This window comes from Corythoichthys intestinalis, chromosome 5, assembly GCF_030265065.1.
Source record: "Corythoichthys intestinalis isolate RoL2023-P3 chromosome 5, ASM3026506v1, whole genome shotgun sequence".
NCBI classification, from domain to species: Eukaryota; Metazoa; Chordata; class Actinopteri; order Syngnathiformes; family Syngnathidae; genus Corythoichthys; species Corythoichthys intestinalis.
Genome location: NC_080399.1, coordinates 61,023,232 through 61,050,572, shown reverse-complemented (window position 1 = coordinate 61,050,572; position 27,341 = coordinate 61,023,232). Strand labels below are relative to the sequence as shown.

Sequence of the window (27,341 nt, the reverse complement as noted above, 5' to 3'; positions counted from 1 at the left end):
ATTAAAGTTGACTCAACTTCTGTAATGTGTCCTTGTGTGTACCACATTGAGCATGGAGAAAAGAAAGAAGACCAAAGAATTGTCTGTGGACTTGAGAAGCAAAATTGTGAGGAAGCATGGGCAATCTCAAGGCCATCTCCATAGACCAGAATGTTCCTGTGTCTACCGCGCGGCGTGTCATCAATAAGTGTAAAGCCCATGGCACTGTGGCTAGATGTGGACGGAAAAGAAAAATTGACGAGAGATTTCAACAAAAGATTGTGCGGATGGTTAATAAAGAACCTCAACTAACATTCAAACAAGTTCAAGCTGTCCTGCAGTCTGAGGGTACAATAGTGTCAACCCATACTATCCGTCGGCGTCTGAATGAAAACGGACTCTATGGTAGGATAGCCAGGAAGACCCCATTTCTGACCAAGTGACATAAAAAAGCCAGGCTGGAGTTTGCCAAATCCTGAGAAAGCCAAAAACGTTTTGGAAGAATGTTCTCTGGTCAGATGAGACAAAAGTAGAGCTTTTTGGGAAAAGACATCAACATAGAGCTTACAGGGGAAAAAAAACCCGAGGCCTTCAAAGATAAGAACACGGTCCCCACAGTCAAACATGGCGGAAGTTCCCTAATGTTTTGGGGTTGCTCTACTGCCTCTGGCGCTGGACTGCTTGACCGTGTGCATGGCATTATGAAGTCTGAAGACAACCAACAAATTTTGCAGCATAATGTAGGGCGCATTGTGAGAAAGCTGGGTCTCCCTCCGGGGTCATGGGTCTTCTAGCAGGACAATGACCCAAAACACACTTCAAAAAGCACTAGAAAATGATTTGAGAGAAAGTACTGCAGACTTCTAAAGTGGTCAGCAATGAGTCAAGACCTGAATGCCATAGAACACCTGTGGAGAGATCTGAAAATGGTAGTGTGGAGAAGGCACCCTTCAAATCTCAGAGACCTGGAGCAGTTGGGCAAAGAAGAATGGTGCAAAATTCTAGCAGAGCATTGTAAGAAGCTCAGAGATGGATACCGGAAGCGGTTGTTCGCAGTTATTTTTTTCCTAAAGGTTGTGCTACCAAGTATTAGGCTGAGGGTGCCAATACTTTGTCCGGCCCATTTTTGGAGTTTTGTGTAAAATGATGATCCCCCCCCCCCCCCCCCCCCATTCTCTTCTGTGTTTTTTCATTGCAAGCAAAAAAATGAAAATATTACTACCAAAGCATTTGTAATTGCAATATTTTTTGGGAGAAACTGAGCATTATCTGACAAAATTGCAGGGGAGCTAATACTTTTGGCCAGCACTGTTTGTGGAGGCGCACCTAATGCAATAAAAATATTTGATATTTACAATATGCTTGCATTTTAAATTCCATCATTTTCAAGGTCGCATTCCAAAAACAGTATGTCACGAGTATATGGTTTTTAGTTAAGAGCCTAAGGAAATACCAATTGCCTATTACCAGAGATGTAAAATCCCAATAATGGCTCTGAAGTAAAGAAGGTTACTTGAAAGAAGGTTAACTTGAAATTTTAAACTTCAGTGCAAGTGTATGTGTGGTTGGCTGGTGATCAATTAAGTGTATGTCATATTAGATGTGCTTCAGCTTATTTGAAACCTTTAGAGGTGCCATGAAATACGATAGCAAGTGACATTAAATGGACAGCAGAGCATATTTCAGACACAAATCCATCCAAAAAAGGCTCAATAATGAAAATAGATGATAATTAGTCTTCCTTTCTCAGCTGCCTTGGCTCCGCCCACAAAAAATGTCTGCAAGCAAGCTATCCATAGGCTTCCTATTATCTTGTTGCCATGTGATCGTTCTGTCAGTCTGTCAACATGTGCAGCACTCGAAAGTGAGACATGATCAATCAATTCTGGTTGTGATGTCACAACCAGAATTACTGAAAAAAAGGGCATTCCCTGATGCACAGTTTCAGGTAGAGTGACTATGAAATGTATGTGGTAAATTGTTTTTTTCATTTTTTGATATGCACCATTTCATAGCACCTTTAATGGAATCAAGCGGTGTAGAAAATGGAAGTTTAGCCATCAGGATGACACCTTACAAGGCTTTGATGCCAGCAAGTCATGCTAATAAAAATGAACACAAACAATTTTAGATCCCACAATAAGTATAATACTGTTTGTGCAAGTTTCCTATTGTAAATGATAAAAAAAAAAAAAAAAAAAGAAAAGTATGTTTGCCATGCAGCAGGCACACAAGATATAAACAAACACACGCAGACATATCTGCTTCACTTGTACAGTTTTTCCATTTTTAACTGCATACTGATATAGAAAACATTTTGCCCTGCCACTTTCTGATACCACGAATAAAAAAACTGAACAAGCCAAACGTACACTAGAAGGCTGCTGTGGAAATCTAGGCAAAGAAGACTATATTATTGAGTATAGTTATTACTCATAAAAGCTCAAGTGTTTATTATTGATTGTCGAAAATCCTTCATCCTATCCTAGGGGTCGGCAAACTGTGGTGTGTGACTCTTTCATCCTTCACTTGTGGACCCTGCGATTTTGGAAAATAATGACTATTTATGAAAATTCATTGATTTGAGTTTTTTTTAAAATATGAATTTGAATACAGGTAGTCTCCGGGTTACGACATACCCTACTTGCGTGATTCCGACTTTGTGACGCCAGAGTCTCGTTTTTTGTTTTGTTTTGTAATGTTGAGCATCCACCTAGGCAACACCTGCATATAACACCTTGTACTGTTTATTGAGTGTTTTCAATTGTGGTTGAATACTTGGAGCGAGTTGATGTGATTGTTTTAGATGATGTGCGGACACTAACTGATACATGCTAATCGTTTGTGTGGATTGTTATTGCTGTATTGGCAGCTAGTTATAAACGCAAATTTGAATTGCTGTTACAAAAGATCAAACTTGCGCTTTTGACTATTTATGTTTTCTGCTGTTGTTTTTTGGTGATTTTTTTGTTGTTGTTGCTGTTTTTTGTTACGGTTTTGCCATTTTCTTTCTACAGTTTTTGTAGTTTGGCTTTTTTTTTTTTTGTTTTCGTTTAACCTTATGTCTTCTCCCCCCGATTTTTGGGAGATATTTGTTGTTTTCGGTTAAAGTTTGGTTTTTTTGTGTTTTTGCAGCGATTCTAGGGCATTTCTGGGTCACTTCCTGTAGAATAAGGGGCTTTTCAGGGCATTTTCTGTTATTATCGGGTCATTTTCTCCAATTGGTAATTAATGAGGCCATTGAGTGAAAATTGAAAAGTTTTTGTCACATTTTGGTGGAACCGCATGTTTTTGGCAAAAACCGTATCCAACTTTTGTGTGCCTTGAGTTTGGGTTCAGAGATTCTTGGACGTGTAAACAATGTGAATCGGATCAAAACTGTAGGACAAAATTTAGTTTAGTTTTGCCATTGAAAATGAATGGGGCTGTTTTTGTGGAAAACTCTGCGTTTTGAGAAATCGAAAGCTTGATCGATTTTTGGGGAATGTTTAGGAGTTGGAACAAATAATGGATAAATCAACAAAAGGAATAAAAATATAAAGATAGCAGAACATTTACATGGGTGGTGTTCCCAAATGAAGTACAAAAGGTTGCCGACCCCTTTCCTATGCTTTATTTTTCTGTGCGACTTAAACTGAAGTACGATAAGTTCATCTAACCAATTCACTTCATGTAAGGCCATATTCTCGTGTCATTTTTTTGCACCCAGACTTGCACACTTTTCATCCACGTGGATTTTCCTTCCCATATATTTACTGCGCACTCATCATGCGTAAACTGAATATGACTCCGGAAAAAACGGAGACAGCTAAAACCATCCTGGAAATTATTTTCTTTAGACTTGTAAATATTTTCGAAATATGGGCTATATATACATTTATTAAATCTGAAGAATAATTAAAAAATAAAAGCCTCCTATTTTTTAGGAGTGTAGTGTGTCACCAATTTCATGGCAATACGATTATTGATTCTTTGGACAACGTTAAGAGATTGGCCGATATTGCGAAGTTTGGACGATTCGATTCAATGGTCGCCAATCGATTTAAAGGATCAATATGTAAGATTCATAGCACACAACATCCCTTTCCTTCCCTTCTGGGCTGCCAGATAAGTGCTTCACCGTGGATAATCACGCTGCATTATCATACCAATGTTGCATTTCCATCAAAAAATAGAAAATGCAATTTCTTGAGAAATTGTGCGTGGAACTGTGCTGTGCTAGTTTGTGGAACAAGTACACGCGAGTACTAGTGCTTGTAGTAAAAGTGCACGCAAGTACACTTGCTAGGAGTACAAGTACACGCGAGTACAGGCACTTGTAGTACAAGGATACGCGAGTACAGGCACTTGTAGTACAAGTATATGCGATTGCAAGTGCTTTGAGTACAAGTACACGTGAGTACACTTTCTAGGAGTAGAAGTACACGAGAGTACAGGCGGTTGGAGTACAAGGATACACGAGTACAAGCGCTTGTAGTACCGGCACACGCGAGTACAGGTGCTTGGAGTACAAGTGCACGCGGGTACAGGCGCTTGTAGTACAAGTACACGTAAGTACAGGCGCTAGTAGTACAAGGTCACAGAAGTACGCGTACTTCAAGTACTGGTAATTTACAGAGCTGTTGCAATCTGGTTGAAGACAAAGAATTTATCTCGTAATTTGCTGATTAGTGGGGGCGGGACATCCATTGAAAACAAAGAATAAAACCAATAGCAACGTTTACGGGCTGACAATCGATTTAAAATGGGAAAATCACAGCTTAACCATTGAAAATGGTTTTAGAAGTATTTCCAAAATACGTGTTTCTTTTATGTCTGTTGAAATATTAGGGCCATATATGGAATCCTTGAAGTGCAAATCTTACATAGTCCTCCTTTAAATTATGAGTACTGGTTGAGGAAATATTGGTATGATTGGAGGGATGAGCCTTCATTTCAATATAGGCATCATACCAACCTTGGTATAAAAGAAGAGGGGGAAAAAACAGAATAAAAGCAAATTATAACAGTTGTTGTTTAAACACCTTTTTAAGTATTTTTAGCACGTGGCTTATATTTGAACTGCTAAGTGCAATTTAATGTTGCACCTTCACTGGACACTGGACTTACAATAGACTCAAGTAAGTAAAAGTGCAAAAAGTGCTTAAGTTGATTAGAGCATATAACGCGAGCCCATATTTCACAGGGAATGCCCGCGTACGAAGAATCTATGCAGTAAGAAAAGTGTGCCACTGTGTGCCTTTTCGCTTTTATGGACACAGGAGAATATGACCCTTGTCTTTAATGAGAACTGTCACTGGAATGTTAAATGCTTTTTTCCCTGGAAGTCTGAGAACTTCAAGCAAAGTGCTACTTTAAGACTTGATATAGCAATACAGCTGCTGTGGTAAGAAAAGTAGAAAATGGAAGCCAAGGCACATTTTTAGGATGGGGGTCGGTGGTGGCAGCGCACATGCCTGTGCTGTGAGTTCCAATTGATTTCATTTGTTGATGGGAATGACTTCATGTGAGTAAGCCCATACGAGTAAGCTTTGCCGAGAGAAAAGCATGAAGGACAAACACAACTGGCTTTGGACCCGAGTGAAGGTCAAATACCTGGTAGGGGAACAAAAAAAGGAAAAGGACAGAATATGGGAGAAAGGTTAGTAGTTGAAACACAAATTGAGATTAATGACTATTTCGTCTGTGTATTTCTGCCTGAGCATTATACTCCTGGTTCAAATTGGAAATTTTGGAATATATAATCTGGTCCAGAAACGCTTTTGACTGAGGAGCATCTCCACTTTAGAAAAATCTTTTATGTACAGTATACCAGTGGCGGCGGACTGTCAGGGCCCGCAAGGCCTTCTCTGTTGCCCTAAAATGATATTTCTGGTAAACAGAGGTGGGTAGTAATGCGTTACATTTACTTCGTTACAATTACTTGAGTAACTTTTTGAGAAAAATTTTACTTCTAAGTTGTTTTACTAAGCCATACTTTTACTTGAGTGGATTTGTGAAGAAGAAACGCTACTCTTACTCAGTTACTTTGTGTGAAAGAATATTTTATTCATGCTTATAAAACACAATTATTAACTGCTGTGAAACTATATGCTTGCATGTGAGACTGTTTTCATGTTCTTGTGTTCCAAATATGTGTGCTCCAAATATTCCTTTGAACATTTACAATGGGTATCTGTTGACTGCCTTATCTGATTTGACTCCCTCTTGTACCAGCTAGAGCTAGTGCTCAAGGTCATAACTCAGGATGTTTTTCTGTGGAAAAAAAGTTGGGCTGTAATAAGGTTCACTTTCGTTTTCGTAGCAGGTATTGTTCCATAGTTCATATCGTTTTCATAGCAACGCCCTTCATAGAGTCCTGTTGTGCACCGTTTTATTGTACTTCTGCGTGGTCACAGCTCCTGGCTGGATCACATCATTTTGTACCCTTGAGATATATACAAAGTATATACAGTACTGTGCAAAAGTTTTAGGCAGGACACATCTTGTTTATCTATAAAGTCTTCGAAGCAGGCAATCCTTGGCTGAGTCTGATTCTTTTCACTTATTTGAGCTATTGATTGCTACTTGGGGTTTAAAAAGTGAACTTCCCTGACATGTTGGGCTACACTACTCATTACAATTTTCCATTTTACTCTACATATTTTATAATCTACATATTTTATAATTTTTTTTAATTTGCCAGAGACGCCAACAGTGGCTCAAGCAATTCCACTAATGAGATGTCGCAATAATAATCACATGACTCCATTATGTTTTTAAGGTTTCTTTAAACATGGCATTCTACCTGATTCTATGTTGGCAGTTCAACTTGTGCCTAGTATAAAAGATAAGACTGGTAAAATTAATAGCAAAGATAACTACAGACTACTTGCTCTGGCCAGTGTGCTTTCTAAAGTGGTAGAGACAATCATACTGAATACAATAGCTATATTTATTTCCGCAGGTGACAATCAGTTCGGGTTCAAAAGAAAACTTGGAACCGATATGTGCATATTTGCATTGAAGGAACAATTACTTAAGTATCAACGCCTGAACTCAAAAATTTTTTTTTATACTTTATTGACTCATCGAAAGCCTTTGATTGGATCCATCATAGCAAACTTTTCTTATTTTGACACAAAGGGGGGTGCCTAAATATATCATTCATATTATAGCCTTCTGGTTTGCAAATCAACTTGTTCACATTAAATGGGGTAACACGGTTTCTTTTTGCTTCATAGTAAGTAATGGTGTGAGACAGGGAGGAATACTCTCACCATATTTGTTCAATGTTATCATGGACGAATTGTCCAGCCATCTCAATAGATTTAATAAATACTGGCAATGTTGTAGGAAGCACTATCATTAACCATCTTATGTACACAATTTGTCATCAAATACAATGCAGAGAAAAGTAACATTATAATTATACAATCTAAAGATATGGGGGCTATATTCCCTCGCTTCTTTCTGGGCAAGAAAGCGCTAAATGTCTGCAATGAGGCTAAATATCTGGGCCACTTTATAACTGCTGATTTGTCAGTGACAGGAACATTCACCTTCAATGCAGTAAACTTTATGCACTAGCAAATATGCTTAAGAGAAAACTTTTTATGTGTTCCTTCCACGTGAAAACATCACTGTTCAGGGCATATAGACCCTACTCACCTACGTCACAAAATGGGCGTGTCGCTGTTTCCGGCCGCCATATTGTACCTATTTTTTAGACCTATTCTCATTGTTTTCAATTAGTCAAGCAAGTTATAGAGCAATTCATGGAAGCCCCGGTGTTATCTGACGCTGTAAACTCATTGGATGCGTTGCATAAACGGCGTTACGTGGAAAAGCTTCAGTTTATCCATTCGCCAGATCCGTATTTGATGCCTAAATCGATGTTTTTTGACCGGCTGCCTTCGCCGTCTCTGCCTGACCCTGATATTTACAACTATTTTGTCCACACAAAATCAGCCTATTCTCACGAAAGTTTGAAAAACTTTAAGAGCTTGGAGGCTTATAAATGCTACGTTGCTGGTTGGGTGAAACAGGTCCTCGTACACGAAAATTCGGCAGGAATCTTGTGCTCGGAAGAGTGAGTTACGAAATTTTCAATTCAAAATCTTTTGTTCTTGCTAACATCCACTGTCAACTCTAATGTATTTCATGTCATTTGTCAATGGAGCTAGGGCTTTTAATGTTTATATGGTTTAGCGATAGCACTCTCACTGCATACAAATATAATATGTAATAAATATGAAATGCGAAAGCACTACTCCAGATTGTCCAGTTGAATTTATTTTTTGGCTTTTGACCTCAATAGTGAAATTGTAAATTAATTGTATGACAACTGTCTGATTATCCCCTTATAATTATATATTTTCAGGTAGTTCATTCACAACGTCTGAGTGGATGTTGTCGGCGATTAGCCTAGCAATGATCTTAATTGTGGTTGTCAGCCCAAAACCCTCTAAATATATATTAAATGCATCTTACCAGATATAAAATGACTACTACATAATCTGTGGTAGTCGTTTGGAGCCCAGTTTTCTCGTCGAATTGCAGCAGTCAATCTCGGTCTCCTCTTCGGGTCTCTCGGAATACGGTAAAACTTCCAAGTCTCTCCGTCTATCTTCTCTGTTTTTGCAACCGACCGCCACACACGACTTCACCATTTTGATTATTAATGTTAACGAGCAGAAAAACATGCCATAATAGGAGGAATTTACGAAGTGCTAATGCATTAACATGACGAGTATACGGACAACGTGGCGCGGGGGCGTGGCTGTGACGTCACGTGAGTAGGGTCTATTGCACAACCTTTTACATCGCTCACCTGTGGACCAGGTACATAGCTAAGTCCATCCAGAGGCTAAATGTAGCCTATAATGATGCCTTGAGGCTGTTATTGGGTGTGCCTGGATGGTACAGCGCCAGCCAATTTTTTGTCAGTTCTGGGTTACCCACCTTTAAAGCGCATTTAAGAAATCTGATGTATAAGTTCATGTGTCGATTAAATGAGTCTGAAAATGGTAATTTAATGAAAATAACGGACCCTACAAATAGTTATAGCTGTAGGTCAAGCATGTGGCGCCGTTGGCGTAAAAGCCTGTTTGTCGTGCACAGATAGTTTGTGCCTCTGTTCTCTGTTCCTGTTTGCTTAAGGACACCCTGTGTGACTCCTGAATAAAGATCATATATATATATATATATATATATATATATATATATATATATATATATATATATATATATATATATATACATACAGTACTGTGCAAACGTTTTAGGCAGGACACCTGCCTAAAACTTTTGCACGGTACTGTATATTTTTATTATATTATGTATATACAGGATATACTGTATGTATATATTTTCCCCAAGTGGAAGCTTCCATGATCCTAATAAATTTAATGATTTAAAAAAATATATATACGCATATATACATATACAAATATACATATACATATATATACACACATATACATATATACATATACACACATATATGTATATATATATATACTAGGGCTGTCAAAATTATCGTGTTAACGGGCGGTAATTAATTTTTTAAATTAATCACGTTAAGATATTTGACGCCATTAACGCACATGTCCCGCTCAGACAGATTTAAATGTCAGTAGAGTGAAATGTCCACTTGTTAATTGTGTTTTATGGAGTTTTGCCGCCCTCTGCTGGTGCTTGGGTGCAACTGATTTTATAGGCTTCAGCACCCATGAGCATTGTGTAAGTAATTATTGACATCAACAATGGCGGGTTACTAGTTTATTTTTTAATTGAAAATTTTATTAAAACGAAAACATTAAGAGGGGTTTTAATTAGTGATGCGCCGATACCATTTTTTGGCCCCGATACCGATACCTGGCTGTGCAGTATCGGCCGATACCGATACCATACCGATACCACCCCGTTTATATATATATATATATATATATATATATATATATATATATATATATATATATATATATATATATATACACACTATTACTAATATTTCTGACCGCCGCCTTGTCATTGGTCAGGAGTGGCTATTGGCCCGTTCTCGCCAATAGCGATAGCTGACACAACACAGAGACAGAGTGTAGTGAGCGCCAGGAGGAAAAAAAAAGGCTGCGGTCAAATGTTATAATATTGGACAGGTAAGTGGTATCGGCGCCGTCTTTGTTGGTACTCGCCGATACCGATACCACCATTTCGGGCCGGATCGGCGCCCCCTGCCGATACTAGTATTGGTATCGGTGCATCTTTAGTTTTAATATACAATTTCTATAACTTGTACTAACATTTATCTTTTAAGAACTACAAGTCTTTCTATCCATGGATCGCTTTAACAGAATGTTAATAATGTTAATGCCATCTTGTTGATTTATAGTTATAATAAACAAATACAGTCCTTATGTACCGTATGTTGAATGTATATATATCCATCTTGTGTCTTATCTTTCCATTCCAACAATTTATTTTACAGAATATATATATATATAATTTACAGAAAAATATGGCATATTTTATAGATGGTTTGAATTGCGATTAATTGCGATTAATTACAATTAATTAATTTTTAAGCTGTAATTAACTCGATTAAAAATTGTAATCGTTTGACAGCCCTACTTACTATATACTGTAAGTATTTAATGCATTCGCAATGTATATGTTATGTTGTATTCCCTGAATGTAAACACGGATCACGCATATGATGTTTGAACATTTTTTGTTGCAGGCAGTGACGTTTCGACTGTTCAATAGGACTCAAGCTTGCTGTTTATGATCACGCCAGCCTGTTCAATAATGTGGCGTCTTTAAAACACCGTAAAAAAATAAGTATTTGAGGTAGAGCACCGTTGTCAACATGACTCGAAAGTGCGGATTTTAATCTCTCCCACAGTACTTATTTTGCACCGATTAACCACAGAAAACCGGATATATGATCCTTTTAGTTTGATAATATTAAATCCTGTTTGTTTTCTCCACTAGAGGGTACTCATGTTATTTATACATAATAACACTTCATTCCTCAGATTTTTTTTCACTAGCCGGACTTCAGTGTATTGTTTTTTTGTAATTCTTTAGCTTAATGTGGTAATTTAGTATGTTATAGTACAGTATAATAATCACCGTTCATATAGATAACTGTGCTGAGAAAATAAATAACTTTTTTTTTTTTTTAAATCTTAAGCAGTTACTCACAATGCTACTTATTACTTGAGTATTCTTTTCACCAAATACTTTTTTATTTGCAATTGAGAACATTTTTTGGATGACTGTTTTTACTTTTACTTGATTAATAATTTGAAGTAACGCTACTCTTACTTGAGTCAAATTTTTGGCTACTCTACCCACCTCTGATGGTAAATTTAAATTCTAATGTATGTTCCCTAATTGTGTAGAATTGTTCTTCAAATACATTCATCTTCCTACTGCTTATCCTGATGGGGGGGGGGGGGGGTATATTCATGTCATATTATATCCCAGTGTCTTTTTTTTAAGTTTATGTTTTGAAACCATCAAAAAAGGTCTTATAGTTAGCTTGTAACTGGCATCACTGTCACAACTTACCATTTCTCCTTCTGGACCACCAAAATCAAGGTAAAGGTTGCGTATTCCGTCATCAGCAGACATTTTCAGTTTTTCATACGGGTATCTGAAGAGTACAGCTCCGTTGGATGGGTCGGATGGCTCTCTTACCACAGTAAAGCCCTTCTCATAGTGCAGAGTCAGTCGAACATCTTGTCTGTTCAATGTGCAGCCTGGGGGAAGCAAGGAATAATCAGTTTTTTCCATCTATAGTGCATTTGAGTAGTAACACAACAATTTACAGCCCAAAACTTTTCAACTGAGCGTAAACAGCTGGTTTGCTGGTTTAAATATACCTTAATATTAGGACTATGAGGCACACCTGACTATAAGCCGCCACCCAACAAAATTGACATGAAAGCGGCATTTGTTCATCGATAAGCCGCACTGGACTATAAGCTGCAGCTGTCCTCACTGTATCATGGGATATTTACACCAAAAGATATGAACTGATAACACTTTGACAGCGGCATCATAAGACTGACCAAATGAACCACCATGAAGCTTTGAACCAATTGGCTTCAAAGCTTCATTGCTTCAAGAAGCTTCATTTGAACATCACTGCTCCCTTGGGGGAGACCGTCAACCTCTGCTGCCACCTGCTGTCAACACTGTTGTCATCTAAATTGCCTCTTGGCATTCATTACAGATCTAAATAAAAATCAAAATTCATGTTCTGTGCTAACTATTTCTTCAGTTACTATTGAAGTTGTTTCATTAACTGCTAGTTATGGTAATTAGTAACACTTTATTTGACAGTAGCATCATAAGACTGTCATAAGACCGTCATAATTATGACATTAAACTGTCATGAGCATTTATGAATGCTAATAACAGATGCCATTTTGTGTCATCCTCATGCCCATGATAGCGTCATGTCATAATTATGATGGTCTTATGGCAGTGTTATGACGCCGCTGTTAAATAAAGCGTTGCCTATTAACCCAAATAAATGAACAAATAAGCCGCAGGATTCAAAATGAGGAAAAAAAGTAGTGTCTTATAGTCCGAAAATTACGGTATACTTGTTTTCTTTTTTTGTGCTTGTTATAGTAACATGACTGAGGCTAAGTGTACACGTAAAGATATCTCGCATAAAGAAGGCGTATCATCCGCACGCATATGAACATTTTGCACATTAAGAATGAGGGTTTCCAAAAACTCCGACCAAAGTGAAGATTTGCGAATCCTGTGTTTGATGTGCCGTCATGTCTACAGTAATAACCAGAGGTTTGTGTTTCTTTAACAGTCGAAACGTCACTGCCTGCAACAAAAAATGTTCAAACATCATATGCGTGATCCGTGTTTACATTCAGGGAATACAACATAACATATACATTGCGAATGCATTAAATACTTACAGTATATAGTAAGTAGGGCTGTCAAACGATTAAAATTTTTAATCGAGTTAATTACAGCTTAAAAATTAATTAATCGTAATTAATCGCAATTAATCGCAATTCAAACCATCTATAAAATATGCCCTATTTTTCTGTAAATTATATATATATTCTGTAAAATAAATTGTTGGAATGGAAAGATAAGACACAAGATGGATATATACATTCAACATACGGTACATAAGGACTGTATTTGTTTATTATAGGGCTGTCAAACGATTAAAATTTTTAATCGAGTTAATTACAGCTTAAAAATTAATTCATCGTAATTAATCGCAATTGATCACAATTCAAACCATCTATAAAATATGCCATATTTTTCTGTGAATTATATATATATATATTCTGTAAAATAAATTGTTGGAATGGAAAGATAAGACACAAGATGGATATATACATTCAACATACGGTACATAAGGACTGTAGTGGGCATTTCACTCTACTGTCATTTAAATCTGTCTATGCTGTCCTCACTCCGAAGCGTCTACTTTTTCCAAAGCTAGACAGCTAGTGAACGACGCCTTAATAATCAGACTTCCTTTTTCATCTGATTTATTAATAAAATGGCCTTAAAACATTGTCCTCTTTAGACCGTTTAAGTAAAACTACAAAAAAAAATTGAACAAGCATTGCATTAGCAACAACGTTAGCTTAGCACGCTATACAGGTTGACTAAACATAAACAAAAAGCGTCTCATACAAAAAATATATTAACATAATATGTACATTCTTTACAACAACCATACTTACGGACAAATCTTTTCCAAGGATCATATAAGCACAACAGAGACGTCGCGCAGCCATATTGAACTGGCAAGAAAAAAATAAACCATGTCGCAAAGCGACCACAAGAGTTCGCTGTTAGACAGCACAAAACGCCTTGCTGTAAAACTTACCAAAAGGCAGAATACTGTCTGAGAGGGACATGTGCGTTAATTGCGTCAAATATTTTAACGTGATTAATTTAAAAATTGAATTACCGCGCGTTAACGCGTTAATTTTGACAGCCCTAATAGTAAGTTAATTTTACGGCTGACACTGCATTTCGGGGTCATCAACATGTGTTGTCCCCCTCCCCCCAAACACACACATACACACAAAAGTCAAAATTCTGCCTATAGTCACAACGAATCGCATAAGTTTTTATTTGGCATCGATAGACCACGGAAAACCGGAGATATGATTGTTTTAGTTTCATGGTAAGAAACATTTTTTCCTCCACTGGAGGGCACTAATGTTCTTTGTACAGATGATGTTTCACCAGTTTCACACCAGTTTTCAGCCTCCTGTGCCAGTGCTTCACTGATCAAAACAGAAAGAACCGATGCTAATCCAAGAGCTAGTCCGGACCAAGCACGAGCATCAGCTCGATCGAAAAGGGGCCACTTTAAGTACCAAGAACTCTCAAGTCCCGTGCTTAGTTTGGATAAGAAAGTCTAGGAAAGTTCTTACTCTTGTTTTTCCTTTTACAGACTAAATGATTCATTCTCACCAATAGAGACTTCTTTGATGAGTTCTGCTGCAGCATGTGCACCTTGCACAAGTGCCCTTGTCCATGAAGACAGATCCCAGTGGGTCTCCACACGAAAGATGTGTGATTCGATGCCCCGCCCTGTGCCAGTCCGAGTGGCAAACACCAGGTCAGAGCTCTGAGCAGGAGAACCACGGGCACTGCCAGAATGCACCAGTCTGGATGGAAGTAAACAAATAGACCTGTCATTTCTTTTTATACAAAAATGTCTCCTCTGTATTGCAAAAGCATTTGACTGTTCAAGGACGACATTTATTGAACGGCCACTGATCATTATCTTTTGATTTCTGTGAAAAAGGATGTGTTTGGTGAAGGCCAATCCATGCCTTTCATTCCTGAAGCAAAAATAGAGCAGGAAAACGTCAACTTTAATTGTCTGTGTTTGTCTGCGTGAGAGAGAAGCTGTTCTCAGCAGCGTGAGTGGACTCTCTCAACAAAACCAGTTCATTACATTACCGCCAACTAGTTGATTTAACCGTGAAAAGGAGTTTGTCAGCAAAAAACAAACAAACGAACAAACAAACAAAAATACCCGCAATGTTATTGGTCGCGGATGTGTAAGTAGATAGCTCTACTTTTAGTCGCAAAATGCAACCATTTGGTTGCAGTCTAGAACCCTGGTGTATAAATGCCAACCCATCAAGAGGGCACCTTTTCACCAATCTGGTGTCTTCCAAGTGCATTCAGTTGATTGCAGTCAGGCTGATGATGTCAAACAGGCTGTGCGGGATTGATTAAAACAAAAATCAGGATCCAAGGCTGCCCTTGAGGGCTGGTTTGTCCACCACTGAACTAGATCCATGTTGGAAATGTCTAGAGGGATAGTGCTCGTAGTAGATGGTATAGGATAATTTAATTTACAGTGGTATGAAAAAGTATCTGAACCTTTTGGAATTTCTTCATAAAATCACCATCAAATGTGATCTGATCTTTGACAAAATCACACAGATAAAAATACAGGGTATGCTTTAACTAAAACCACCCAAACATTTCTAGGTTTTCATATTCATAAAGAGCAATTGAAACCAATTTCTTTACCAAACAATTTAAGTCATGTGTGTGCCCAATCACTGATGTGAGGTTTAAAGCTGCCCTGCCCACTATAAAACACACACCTGGTACGAAATGTCTTGATGAGAAGCATTGTCTGATGTGCATCATGGCTCGGTCAAAAGAGCTGTCTGAAGACTTGCGCTCAAGGATTGCTGATTTGTATAAAGCTGGGAAAGGATACACAACCATCTCTAAAAGTCTGGATGTGCATCAATCCACCGTCAGAGAGGTTGTCTACAAATGGAGAGAGTTTGACATTGTTGCTTCTCTCCCAAGGAGTGGCCGTCCACCAAAAATGACGCCAAGAGTTCAGCGTGGAATACTCAGAGAGGTAAAAAAGAACTCTAGAGTATCTGCTAAAGACTTGCAGAAATCACTGCCACAGTCCAATATCTCTGTGCACACATCAACTATATGTAAAACTAAAACTATAGCTAACAATGGTGTTAATTGGAGGACTCCACGGAGGAAGCTACTGCTGCCTAAAAAAAAAAAAAGAAGAAAGAAATACATTGTTGCTCGTTTAATGTACGCAGAAAGGCACTTGGACACTCCACAGAAGTTTTGGCAAACTATTTGGTGGACTGATGAAACCAAAGTTGAATTGTTTGGGGGTAACACACAATGTTATGTGTGGAGGAAAAATGGAACAGCTCACCAACATCAACACCTCATCCCCACCGTGAAGTATAGTGGAGAGAGCATCATGATTGGGGCTGCTTTGCTACCTTAGGGTCTGCACAGCTTGCAATCATTAATGGAAGAATGCATTAAAAAGTTTATCAGGATGTTTTGCAGAAAAACTTGAGGCCGCCTGTCAGACAGTTGAAGCTAAAAAGACGATGGATGCTGCAACAAGACAATGATCCAAAACACAGAAGTAAATCAACTTCAGGATGGTTTCAGAAGAACAAACTGCACGTTCTGGAGTGGCCAAGGCAAAGTCCAGACTTGAACCCCATTGAGATGCTGTGGCATGACCTAAAGACAGCAATTCATGCCAGACATCCTAGGACTGAACTACAGCAGTTTTGCAGAGAAGAATGGGCCAAGATTAGTCCTGATCGACGTGCTAGACTGTTCTGCAGCTAAGAGGAAGCGTCTGGTTAAGTTATTGGCGACTGTATCTGACTGTGTATCAAATTGACTCTTTAAAGCCCTCTGAGATACCCTTGTTGTGATATAGTGCTATACAAATAAAATTGAATTGAATTATTGTTGCCAAATTGGGGGGGGGCAGAAAATATTAAATGTGATGGTTCACTTATTTATCCCCCCCCCCCCCTTCTGTCATTGTTTGCATACTATCCTGATTAAAATTCTAAACCAATAAATGCTTGGGTTGTTTTAGTTAAAGCAGTCGCTGTTTTTTCATCTATGTGATTTTGACAAAGATCAGCTCACATTTGATGATTTTATGCAGAAATGTGAGAAATTCCAAAAGGTTCAGATACTTTTTCATACCACTGTAGTTGATTATTAGTGTTAAATGCCTTATACGTCAATATGAGCTTACCTAAAATAAATCACACAAGAAAAGTGAGAATGTGGAAATTAACATGGGAAGGGAAACCCCAGGATTAGATGGAAGAACAAACCCACCCACTGACCATGTTTGTAATATCATGCTATTCATTTTGGGTTCTGATTAGAGATGCAGTATGAAGAAAAATCATTATCGTTTCAAATAGTCCTACCTTGTAGCAAGCAGCGGGTGTGTGAGCAAAGGCAATGCCCACAATTCTCTACCCCATGGCACAGATTCAAAGAGCAGTATGTCCTTTTCTGTAAGTGCCATGACAACAGGTCTGTGCTGCTGTCGTCCACCTTCTAGCTGGACCTAAAAAACGTTAAACAAGCTCAGCTTTTGTCAGTAATTTGGGTCATTGAAGTACCACAAGATGCGAAATTAATTTGTTCCGGAGTGGCTTTCGTATCAAGCTGTACTAAAAAATTCCAAGCTGTACTAAAAAATAACATTAAATTTGCTGTCCTCCGATTGCCAGTCTTTATTTCTAATTCATTGTCGCCACCTAGTGGAGCTTAAGTGTAAGTAGTTTGTTAGGCTCATTCTCAAGAAGGAGCTGCAGCTTGTCAGTTATATTCATATGTTTCATATACATTAGCACTGCGCCACACATTTCGGTTTGTATATTTTATTTGTTTATAGTCAAACGTAGTTGTGGTGTTAGGAGTTAGCACTCTATTACTCAGCATACAATGAGATTAACCATGGGGCCACACGTCGTTCTATACAAAAAAGGGTACTCTAAACACTGGGCGACTGGTAGAGTGAAAACGAAACATTAGAGCATGATTTTCACGCTTTGTCTGGTTATTAGAAAAATAAGATGGACAACACAGTAGTTACATTAATGCATTGCTGGGAATACCAATATTAATTTGCTTTGAAATATACCTGTTCAGCCAGCCATCCTATGTGCTTGAGGTGAGGCTGTGAGGAAGCTGAGGCAGAAGCCCCCAGGTAGGCATTGATGTGAGCCAGGGTCTGCGGGAGGAGGGCCGCAATGTTGGTGTGGATGGCAGTGAACCAGGAGTTGGCTGTGGGGGCATCTTTACAGCGAAGTACCACTGTGTGCTGACCATCGGGGGAATGCAGTTCCAAAAGTCTGAAAATGAAGAAAGGCATTCACAATACTGCAGCATAGATAGTAGGTACTGTGCTCTGTCCTTCCAGACCCATGTGATTGTATCAGATGTCAGCGACTGCTGTGTGTACAATGTGAAAGGGGAACTTTCATGGAAAGGAGGTCAAAATGACTGTGTAACCTGGTTGGAGTTTGTCATTTAATGTGTTTTGTAGTGTGTTTGCATTTTGCAATCACTTTTACGATTCCTGACAATTATCATCCATGGTTACACTAAGGAGCAATATGTAAGAATCATACTTCATTTATTCATGAACTTGCCCTAATATTTCAATGGACATTTTATAAACATGTTTTTTTTAAAAAAAATACTTCTAACACGGTTCATAATGATTCAAGATTTTCCCAATTTCAAAGTCAATTGTCAGTCCATAAAAGTTATCTTGATTTGATTTTGTGTTTACAACGGCTGTTCCGCCCTCCACCAATTAGGGTAGCCAATTACGGAGATCAGGTCTTTGTGTCGTTGTCCAGGTTGCCAGAGCACTGGAGGCTTTGTAAACTAAGGTTCCAGAGGTAAGACAAGGATATGCATTCTAGTACAGTATACGTCGTGCACTTGTACTACAAGAACGTGAACTTAATTTTACTCAACTATGGTTAGTGCACGTACTTAAAAAAAAAAAAAAATCTCAAACTATTTACTCCCAAGTAAAATGCAAATTGTTTCATTGTGGCCATGCAAGAAAAAACAATCTCAAGTAAAGAATGACATTGACATTAAAATAAAAAAGACTGCATAGGCTTTATTGGCTGAGTGAAATTGAGTTGGTTCGTTCCACTCAAATGGATCTACATGAACTCTGCTTTATAATATATATACGTTGCTAATTAGTACCCACAAAAAAGTCCTACTCACGGTTTCCAGTCAATTTTTAATAGTTAGCGTTTTTGTGTCGGTCTTTGTTTTTTGTTTTTTTTACGGTGGCGCAGTGATATTGAGCATAGTCTGTGTGTGAAGCCGTTTTAGGTCACATGCACCAATAGAAGACGAGGATTGTTGCCATGGTTTCAAAACCACACAACATGGCGTCGACCGTGTCCAGCTCCGACATGAGCGAATATGAACGAAAGAAACAGAAAGAACTAAGCTCAAAGCAGAAGCAGAAAGAACTAAGGAAACCACATTTCAAATTTAGTCAAAAGGCATCGAAACGATGCTATATGCATCTCTCATTTGTCCAAGGGCGAAAAAGTGCAGGAATTGACACGACAACAGTGGGAAACTTACAGAGCCTGCGTTAGACTGGCTTTCTCTCCAGGCTCCATCGAAGGATCTTGCTGAAAATGATAAACATTAGGTCGGCGTCTACAGGTAAGCCACACACACGCCTTTTGTTGTGAATAATAATGCGGTTTGCGGGGCTTCTGGTCAGATCACATATGAGCACAAAGTTTAGTTTGAGACTTGGATAGCATTGCCATTAAATAACTGGGGGGTCTTTTGTGTTTAGAGATCGTACAGCATGTAAAAAAAAAAAAATGAGGCACTGACAAACAACCTAGTCTTTAGTTTGTTTAACTATAGCTCTAAAAACCTATTTTATATTTTTATTCAACAAAAATGGGTGGAATAGACAAGCTTAGATAATTTTGATTGGACGATTATGCAAATATGACATGGATAAAACGGTTTCCACATGGTTTATGTGTGTGTGCACGACGTGTTCTTTAGAACTGAAACACCCTGCACTGACAGCTACAATTTCTTTTGTGAGACCATTCATCCGTCAAAAGATTATAGTTGACCAGGAAGTGCTGCGAATGGACAAGCTACAAAAGACGTGTGGACATAGTGAAGAATCAAGAGGGTCTTGATGCTTGAGAATACAGGTAACCAAAATACTGTATGTGTCGCTCTAATGGTTCTTGTAAACAAAAAAAGTAAATCCTACTAATTTAATTGTTATGAACTTTTTCCATGGTCCCAATACAGCCTAGCATGGGCTTTTTTGAATTTGATCAGAAAGTTTTAAGGTGGCCTCAAATTTCTATTTTTGACATTAATTCTCATCATCTCTGATTCCATTTTACCAGGTTAGCATGTTATTTGTTTGAAAGTGCCCAGACTGTCATTTTTCTAGCTGTTTTAGATGCTCCTCTTGAAGCTCTTTTGCAGAAAGGCAAATTCTCATAATTACGTGGCATGTAAATGACCCGTGCACTGATTGGCTGGAAGTTTCCTCATGCAGCTTTACGCTGATTGGATGCCTGGTTTTCTCACTTTGAATGCAGCATTTCTCAGTCATTTTATTCGGTAGTGTACATCATATTTCACAATTTAACAACAAAGATATTCTATTAATCTACATTTGAACTCTTTTCAGTGCCATTGACGATGATAGCCGTTCAATATTGTGGCTTTTTTCGTTCTTCTGCTGTGAATTTAAATGGGTTTGACACTACTAGGTGTCCAATCAATTTGAAATGAGAGGGTTGGCAGCAAACGAACTCTCCCAGCTCAAAAGAATTGGATGTCTAGTGTCGTCAAGTTCACCCAAACAGTTATAACAGAAAAACCAGCCGCAGGCAAAAACAACTTTATCAAACACAGTTCAGTGTTCCCCGCACGTGGTTAGTACACAACCACATCCATAATCAGCACTTTGAGCTCTATGTCATGTGTGAATAAGCGCTCTATAAGCATAAGGGTATGGCACGGGGTTAATTAGCTTGCGGCTTATGGCACGGAGATAATTAGCTTGTGGCTTACGGCACAGGGATAATTAGCTTGAGGCTGCCAGATTTCTTCGCAACGTTGTTTTTTGATGCTAGGATGCTATGACTATCATCTGCAGGGTTGGGTAGTAACGTGTTACATTTACCACACCATACTTTTTTTACTTTTACTTAAGTTAAATTGTGACGAAGAAACTTTACTCTTGCTGCACTACTTTAGGCTACATAAGAGTCATTTTCCTCTTTATTCTATTAGATCTTACTTCATTTTTGGCCAAGGCGCCCACACTGGATCTACCAGTTATACCAATTATTATTATATGATTACACCAATCAGAAGTTACAATGATCACGTCGGCCTGTTCAATCACGTGGTGTCTTTAAAGTGTTGTCTCAAACGCATGGACTTCAACAGTTTTTATTTGGCAAAGATCGACTAGAGAAACCCGCAGATCTGATTGTTTTAATATCATGGTAGGAAAATATGTTTTCTACGGTGGCCGAGAGGTGTCAGGCGAAATGCAAAGTCCAAACACTTTGCAAATAGAAAAAAGCACAAACCCAAATTGTAAACGCTTTGCAAAAGTAAAAAGCACGAATGCAAACTGCCACAACACGATCCCCAATTCCTAAAGCGCGATTGCAAATTGGCAAAAGCACGAACCCCAATTGCCACAACACGACAGCAAATGGCTCGTAGCACGAATGCAAACTGCCACAACACGATCCCCAATTCCTAAAGTGCGATTGCAAATTGGCAAAAGCACGAATCCCAACTGCCACAACACGACAGCAAATAGCTCGTAGCACAACAGCAAACGGCTCACAGCACAGCAGCAAAATCACGCAACACAACGGCAAGAGGATGACCCGGAAGTTAAAAAAAAAAAAAAAAAAAAACCTCCATGAAGTCCCCCCCGATCAGACGCAAATCTATATGAAAATGATGTCAATCGTTTGTGCTGCAACGGTTTTGTTGATACAGTGTTATGCTTTTATAGAGATATTAATTTCGAGTGGTGACGTCACTCGTAGCTTTTCCTCAGTTTAGCTCCCGCGGCTAATAGAGCGTACCAACTCTCTCAAAACAGAGGGGTGTCCTAATAACTAGCACGAGCATAGTGTTATGTACTGATGTGCTTGCCGTACTGATGATGTCAGAGATGCATGTAAGGTGGAGCAAGCGGGAGAGTGGAGAGAAAGAGGTAATCGCGGGAATGTGGCCGTGTATTGACAACAGGGAATAAAACTCATACATTGTTTCAATACGGAGTTGTTCCTTTAAGATAGGAGTCATTATCTAACAATGGCGACGAGGATACTGGATTGACCTAAATCCGACAAGTTTGACTGCGTTTTGGAGACAGTATGGATCATTTGCCGAAGTTTGAGTGCTACACCGAGCCTGCTACGCTGGGACCGAGATGGACTAGGTGGCTGACGGCGTTTGAGCTGTACGCGGACGGGAAAGGCTTGATTCTGGCCGCGGACGCGGAAGCTACGGTGAGGCAGAGGAGACGGGCTCTGCTCCTACACCATGCCGGTACGGACGTGCAAGATATCTTTTCTACGCTGCCTGACACGGGAGGAGTGACAGACTATGATAGAGCAGTCACGGCGCTGAATGACTACTTTGTGCCACAAGTAAATACGGCGTTTGCGCGCCAGGCTTACTACCAAGTTGCGCAGAAACCGGGAGAAACGGTGCAGCAGTTTGTGACGAGGCTTCGTCAAGCGGCGAGAGACTGTGCGTTTGGTGCGGACATCAGCAATCAGATAAGAGATGCGGTGTTGGGCAAATATACATCGGATTATGTACGGAGAAAAATACTGGAAGAACCTCAACCGACACTGCAGCGCGCTCTGGAGATAGCCGCGCAGTGCGAACGAGTGGAGACCCAGATGTCAGCGATGAAAGTGACCGACGCGGACGGCGCGGAGGGGGGAGCGACGGTGAATCGTGTCTTCTCCAAGACAGAGCGGAAATCGCGAAAATGGAGATCAGCACCTCGAGGAGATCGGGGAGAAGGAAAGGAGCGATCGAATAAAGTGTGCTACAGGTGTGGACACGGAGACCACATGGCCAAAGACTCTGCATGCCCAGCAAGAGGACAGATGTGCAGAAAATGCAATGGAAAAGATCACTATGCAAAAATGTGCAAATCAAAAGGTAAAGACAAGCAAACTGTGAAATGTGTGGAAGCGGAAAACAGTGATGCTGGGGACAGACACTATGCATTTACAATTGATGATGATTCAAATACAGAGAGGGTCATTTTTGATGTGGGGGGAGTTGATCTTCTTATGTTAATTGATTCTGGGGCATCCAGTAATATTGTTGATGAAAACACATGGGAAATGCTTAAAAGTAAAAAGATAAAATGTGTATCAACTAAAGCAGTTTGCAAACCCCTGTACCCATACTCCTCCAAGGTGCACCTACCAGTAATGGGTGTGTTCAGATGTGATGTGAAAGTGGGAAAACGAAATACTGAAGTTGAATTCACTGTGATACAGGGAAGGGGGGAGCCACTACTGGGGAGGAAAACTGCTATTGAGCTAGGAGTACTTAGAGTGGGAACCAACATAGCAGCAGTGACAGATGTTAAATCTGAAATACAGAATAAATACCCCAAACTGTTTAAAGGTGTTGGTAAACTTAATACAAAGCAAATTCGCTTGCATATTGATGAGAATGTGACACCAGTTGCACAGCCCCTAAGGCGGGTGCCTTTTCACCTAAGAGAGGCAGTAAAAAAGTGAATCAGCTGCTGGACCTAGATATTATTGAAAAGGTTGAGGGACCCACACCTTGGGTGAACCCCGTGGTTGTTGCACCAAAAGAACATGAAGATGACATTAGGATGTGTCTTGATATGAGAATGGCAAATACAGCTATTATCAGAGAAAGGTATACAATCCCCACGGTGGATGAGCTCTTACAGGGAATGAACGGGTCTGCTCTTTTCAGTAAATTAGATCTGAAATGGGGCTACCACCAACTAGAACTCACACCAGAGTCCAGAGGCATCACTACATTTGCAGTGCACACAGGTACTTACCGATATAAGAGACTCATATTTGGTGTTTCATCTGCCAGTGAACAGTATCAACGGGAAATTGCAACAGCTACAGCTGGCATTGAGGGGGTAGAAAACACCTCTGATGACATAATTGTCCATGCCCCAGACCAGGAGACTCATGACAAGCGACTCCATGCAGTTCTGAAAAGGTTGGAGGACTGTGGGCTGACCTTAAACAAGGAGAAGTGTCAGTTCAATATGGACAAGCTCATCTTCATGGGCATGTTACTCTCACAGAAGGGCATAGGTCCCACAGCGGAAAGGGTGAGAGCAGTAGCAGAGGCACGAGAGCCTGAGAACGCCTCAGAAACCAGAAGTTTCCTTGGTCTGGCTGGATACTCATCCCGGTTCATACCACAGTTTGCAAGCATATCAGAGCCACTGCGGAGGCTTACTAAGAAAGACACACCGTTCATCTTTGGGCCAGAGCAAAAACAAGCATTTAAAATACTGAAGGAAAAGTTGGCTGAGGCTGGCACGCTGGCGTACTTTGATAAGGACGCCCCTACTAAAGTCATAGCGGACGCAGGACTAGTAGGAATAGGAGCAGTGCTGGTGCAGCAGCAACAACAACAAATGGTGCCCATTTGCTATGTCAGCAGGAGCCTGACTGACTGTGAGCAGAGATACTCACAAACGGAGCGAGAGGCCCTTGCCTTGGTGTGGGCATGCGAGAGACTGCACCCATACATCTATGGAAAAAAGTTTGACCTCGTGACGGACCACAAGGCTCTGGAGGCCATCTACACCCCGACCTCCAAGCCATGTGCCCGGATTGAACGGTGGGTGCTACGGCTCCAACCGTATGACTTCAGAGTAGTCCACGTACCCGGAAAGGACAATATTGCAGACCCCCTGTCGCGACTGCTGGGAGCGAGCACGACGGAGGGGAATCAGAAATACGGAGCGGAGGAATATGTGCGCTTTGTGGCCACACATGCTACTCCACGAGCACTTACCACCAGAGAGGTAGAGGAGGCCTCGGCGACGGATGATGAACTCAGGGAGCTGAGATGGGCCATACAGAGTGGGCGTTTTGACAAGTGCCAGGTATACGCACGAATCGCGTCTGAACTGTGTGTGATTGGACAATTGGTGCTAAGGGGGACACGCATCATATTGCCGCATGCTCTCAGAGACTGGGCCCTGGAGTTGGCTCATGAAGGACACTTGGGCATTGTGGGCACAAAGCAACACCTCAGGAGTAAGGTGTGGTGGCCTGGTATGGACAAAGCGGCTGAGAAATACGTGAGGACGTGTCACGGTTGCCAGATTGTGTCAAGGCCAGATGTGCCGGAACCTCTGAGGCCCACAGCACTTCCAGATGGGCCGTGGCAGGACTTAGCTAATGATTTACTAGGTCCATTACCAACCGGACACTCAATATTAGTCGTGATCGACTACTACAGCCGTTATTATCAATATGAGATCCTGCAATCGACTACTGCTGAAAAAGTTATTGACAGCCTGGAGAATATCTTCAGCAGGCATGGCCTACCTATCTCGATCCGCTCTGATTGTGGGCCACAGTACATGTCTGCACAATTTCAAGCGTTCTGCCAGGAGAACGGAATTGAGCATGTGAAAACCACACCGAAATGGGCTCAGGCCAACGGTGAAGTGGAAAGACAATATGCCTCATTAATGAAGAGGATTCGCATTGCTCAGTCTGAGGGGCTAGACTGGAAAAAGGAGCTACGCAAGTATGTGACCATCTACCGATCCATCGATCATGCCACAACAGGGAAAAGTCCTGCAGAGATCATGTTCAAGAGAAAGATCAGAGGAAAGCTCCCAGATATCACGACACCACAACGAGACCTGGAGGTCAGAGACACTGATGCGGAAAGAAAAGGTAAATCAAAAATCTACACAGACAACAAAACAAATGCAAAGTACTCTGATGTGTCAGTGGGCGACCAAGTCCTACTAAAACAGGACAAAATTGACAAGTTCACAACGACCTTCAACAGGACCCCACACAAAGTGATCAGTAAGGAGGGAAACAATGTGGTTGTCGAAGCACCAAGTGGAGTGACCTACTCCAGGAACACCACATTTGTCAAAAAGTACTACACGGAGGATCCAGCTCCACAGTCATCTAGCAAAACACAAATGACTTGGAGTGAGAATGAGGACAGACCAAAAACACCTGACATGGAGTCCAACACAGAGATTCAAACTAGGGTGTCCACGCCCAAACCTACCACAGCTGCCAGGTGTGACAGACCCCGCAGGCAGAGCAGGCTGTCATCGAGATTAACCGACTTTGTTATTAAGTGAAAAGCCTGTCTGGTGATGTTTACATGCACTTATTGTTCACAGGGTCACTTTGGAGGAAAAAGAAAAAAAAAAGAAAGTTCTGAATTGTTTGTGTTCTAAATGAGAAAAAAAAAAGGAAAGTTCTGAATTGGTTGTGTTCTGTATGGAAAAAAAAAAAATAGACCTATTTGTATTGTGAAGAAAAGAGTTCAATTTCACTGAGGTTCTGTGCATGGCATACTGGAGTTTAATTCCTAGTAAGGGGGGGATGTTATGTACTGATGTGCTTGCCGTACTGATGATGTCAGAGATGCATGTAAGGTGGAGCAAGCGGGAGAGTGGAGAGAAAGAGGTAAACGCGGGAATGTGGCCGTGTGTTGACAACAGGGAATAAAACTCATACATTGTTTCAATACGGAGTTGTTCCTTTAAGATAGGAGTCATTATCTAACACATAGCACAAATTCAGGTCCATTTTGCAGTAAATTTGGGGGCTTGAGATATTGATTTCGAGTGATGACGTCCCTCTAAGCCCCCAATTTACTGCAAAATGGACCCGAATTTGTGTTATGATCGTGCTAGTTATTTGGACACCCCTCTGTTATTGAGAGAGTTGGTACGCTCCATTAGCCGCGGGAGCTAAACTGAGGAAAAGTTACGAGTGACGTCACCACTCGAAATTAATATTTCAATAAAAGCATAATACTGTATCCACAAAACCGTTGCAGCACAAACGACTGACATCATTTTTATATAAATTTGCATCTGATGGGGGGTGGGGGGCAATTTAATGGAGGTCCGTATAGATGGTTGGTCACAAAGCACATATAAAGTGTATAAAGTGTCGTTCTTTTTTTTTTTTTTTTTTTTTTAAACTTCCGGGTCATCCTCTTGCCGTTGTGTTGCGTGATTTTGCTGCTGTGCTGTGAGCCGTTTGCTGTTGTGCTACGAGCTATTTGCTGTCTTGTTGTGACAGTTGGGATTCGTGCTTTTGCCAATTTGCAATCGCGGTTTAGGAATTGGGGATCGTATTGTGGCAGTTTGCATTCGTGCTGCGAGCCATTTGCTGTCGTGTTATGGCAATTGGGGTTCGTGCTTTTGCCAATTTGCA

General features: G+C 40.2%; 1 protein-coding gene across 1 annotated transcript in view; it reads right to left on the bottom strand.

Annotated features, from left to right (window-relative positions):
• Positions 1–1,163: 1,163 nt before the first annotated feature.
• sntb2 (syntrophin, beta 2) overlaps positions 1,164–27,341 on the bottom strand; it is a 48,251-nt gene continuing 22,073 nt past the window's right edge. Inside the window, exons 3-7 of the mRNA XM_057836772.1 lie at positions 17,957–18,167; positions 17,235–17,377; positions 14,446–14,642; positions 11,536–11,726; positions 1,164–5,574 (exon numbers count right to left, since the gene is read on the bottom strand). Of these exons, the coding sequence (XP_057692755.1) occupies positions 5,482–5,574; positions 11,536–11,726; positions 14,446–14,642; positions 17,235–17,377; positions 17,957–18,167 (835 nt within the window). The 3' untranslated portion in view covers positions 1,164–5,481. The remainder of the gene's footprint in view (positions 5,575–11,535; positions 11,727–14,445; positions 14,643–17,234; positions 17,378–17,956; positions 18,168–27,341) is intronic.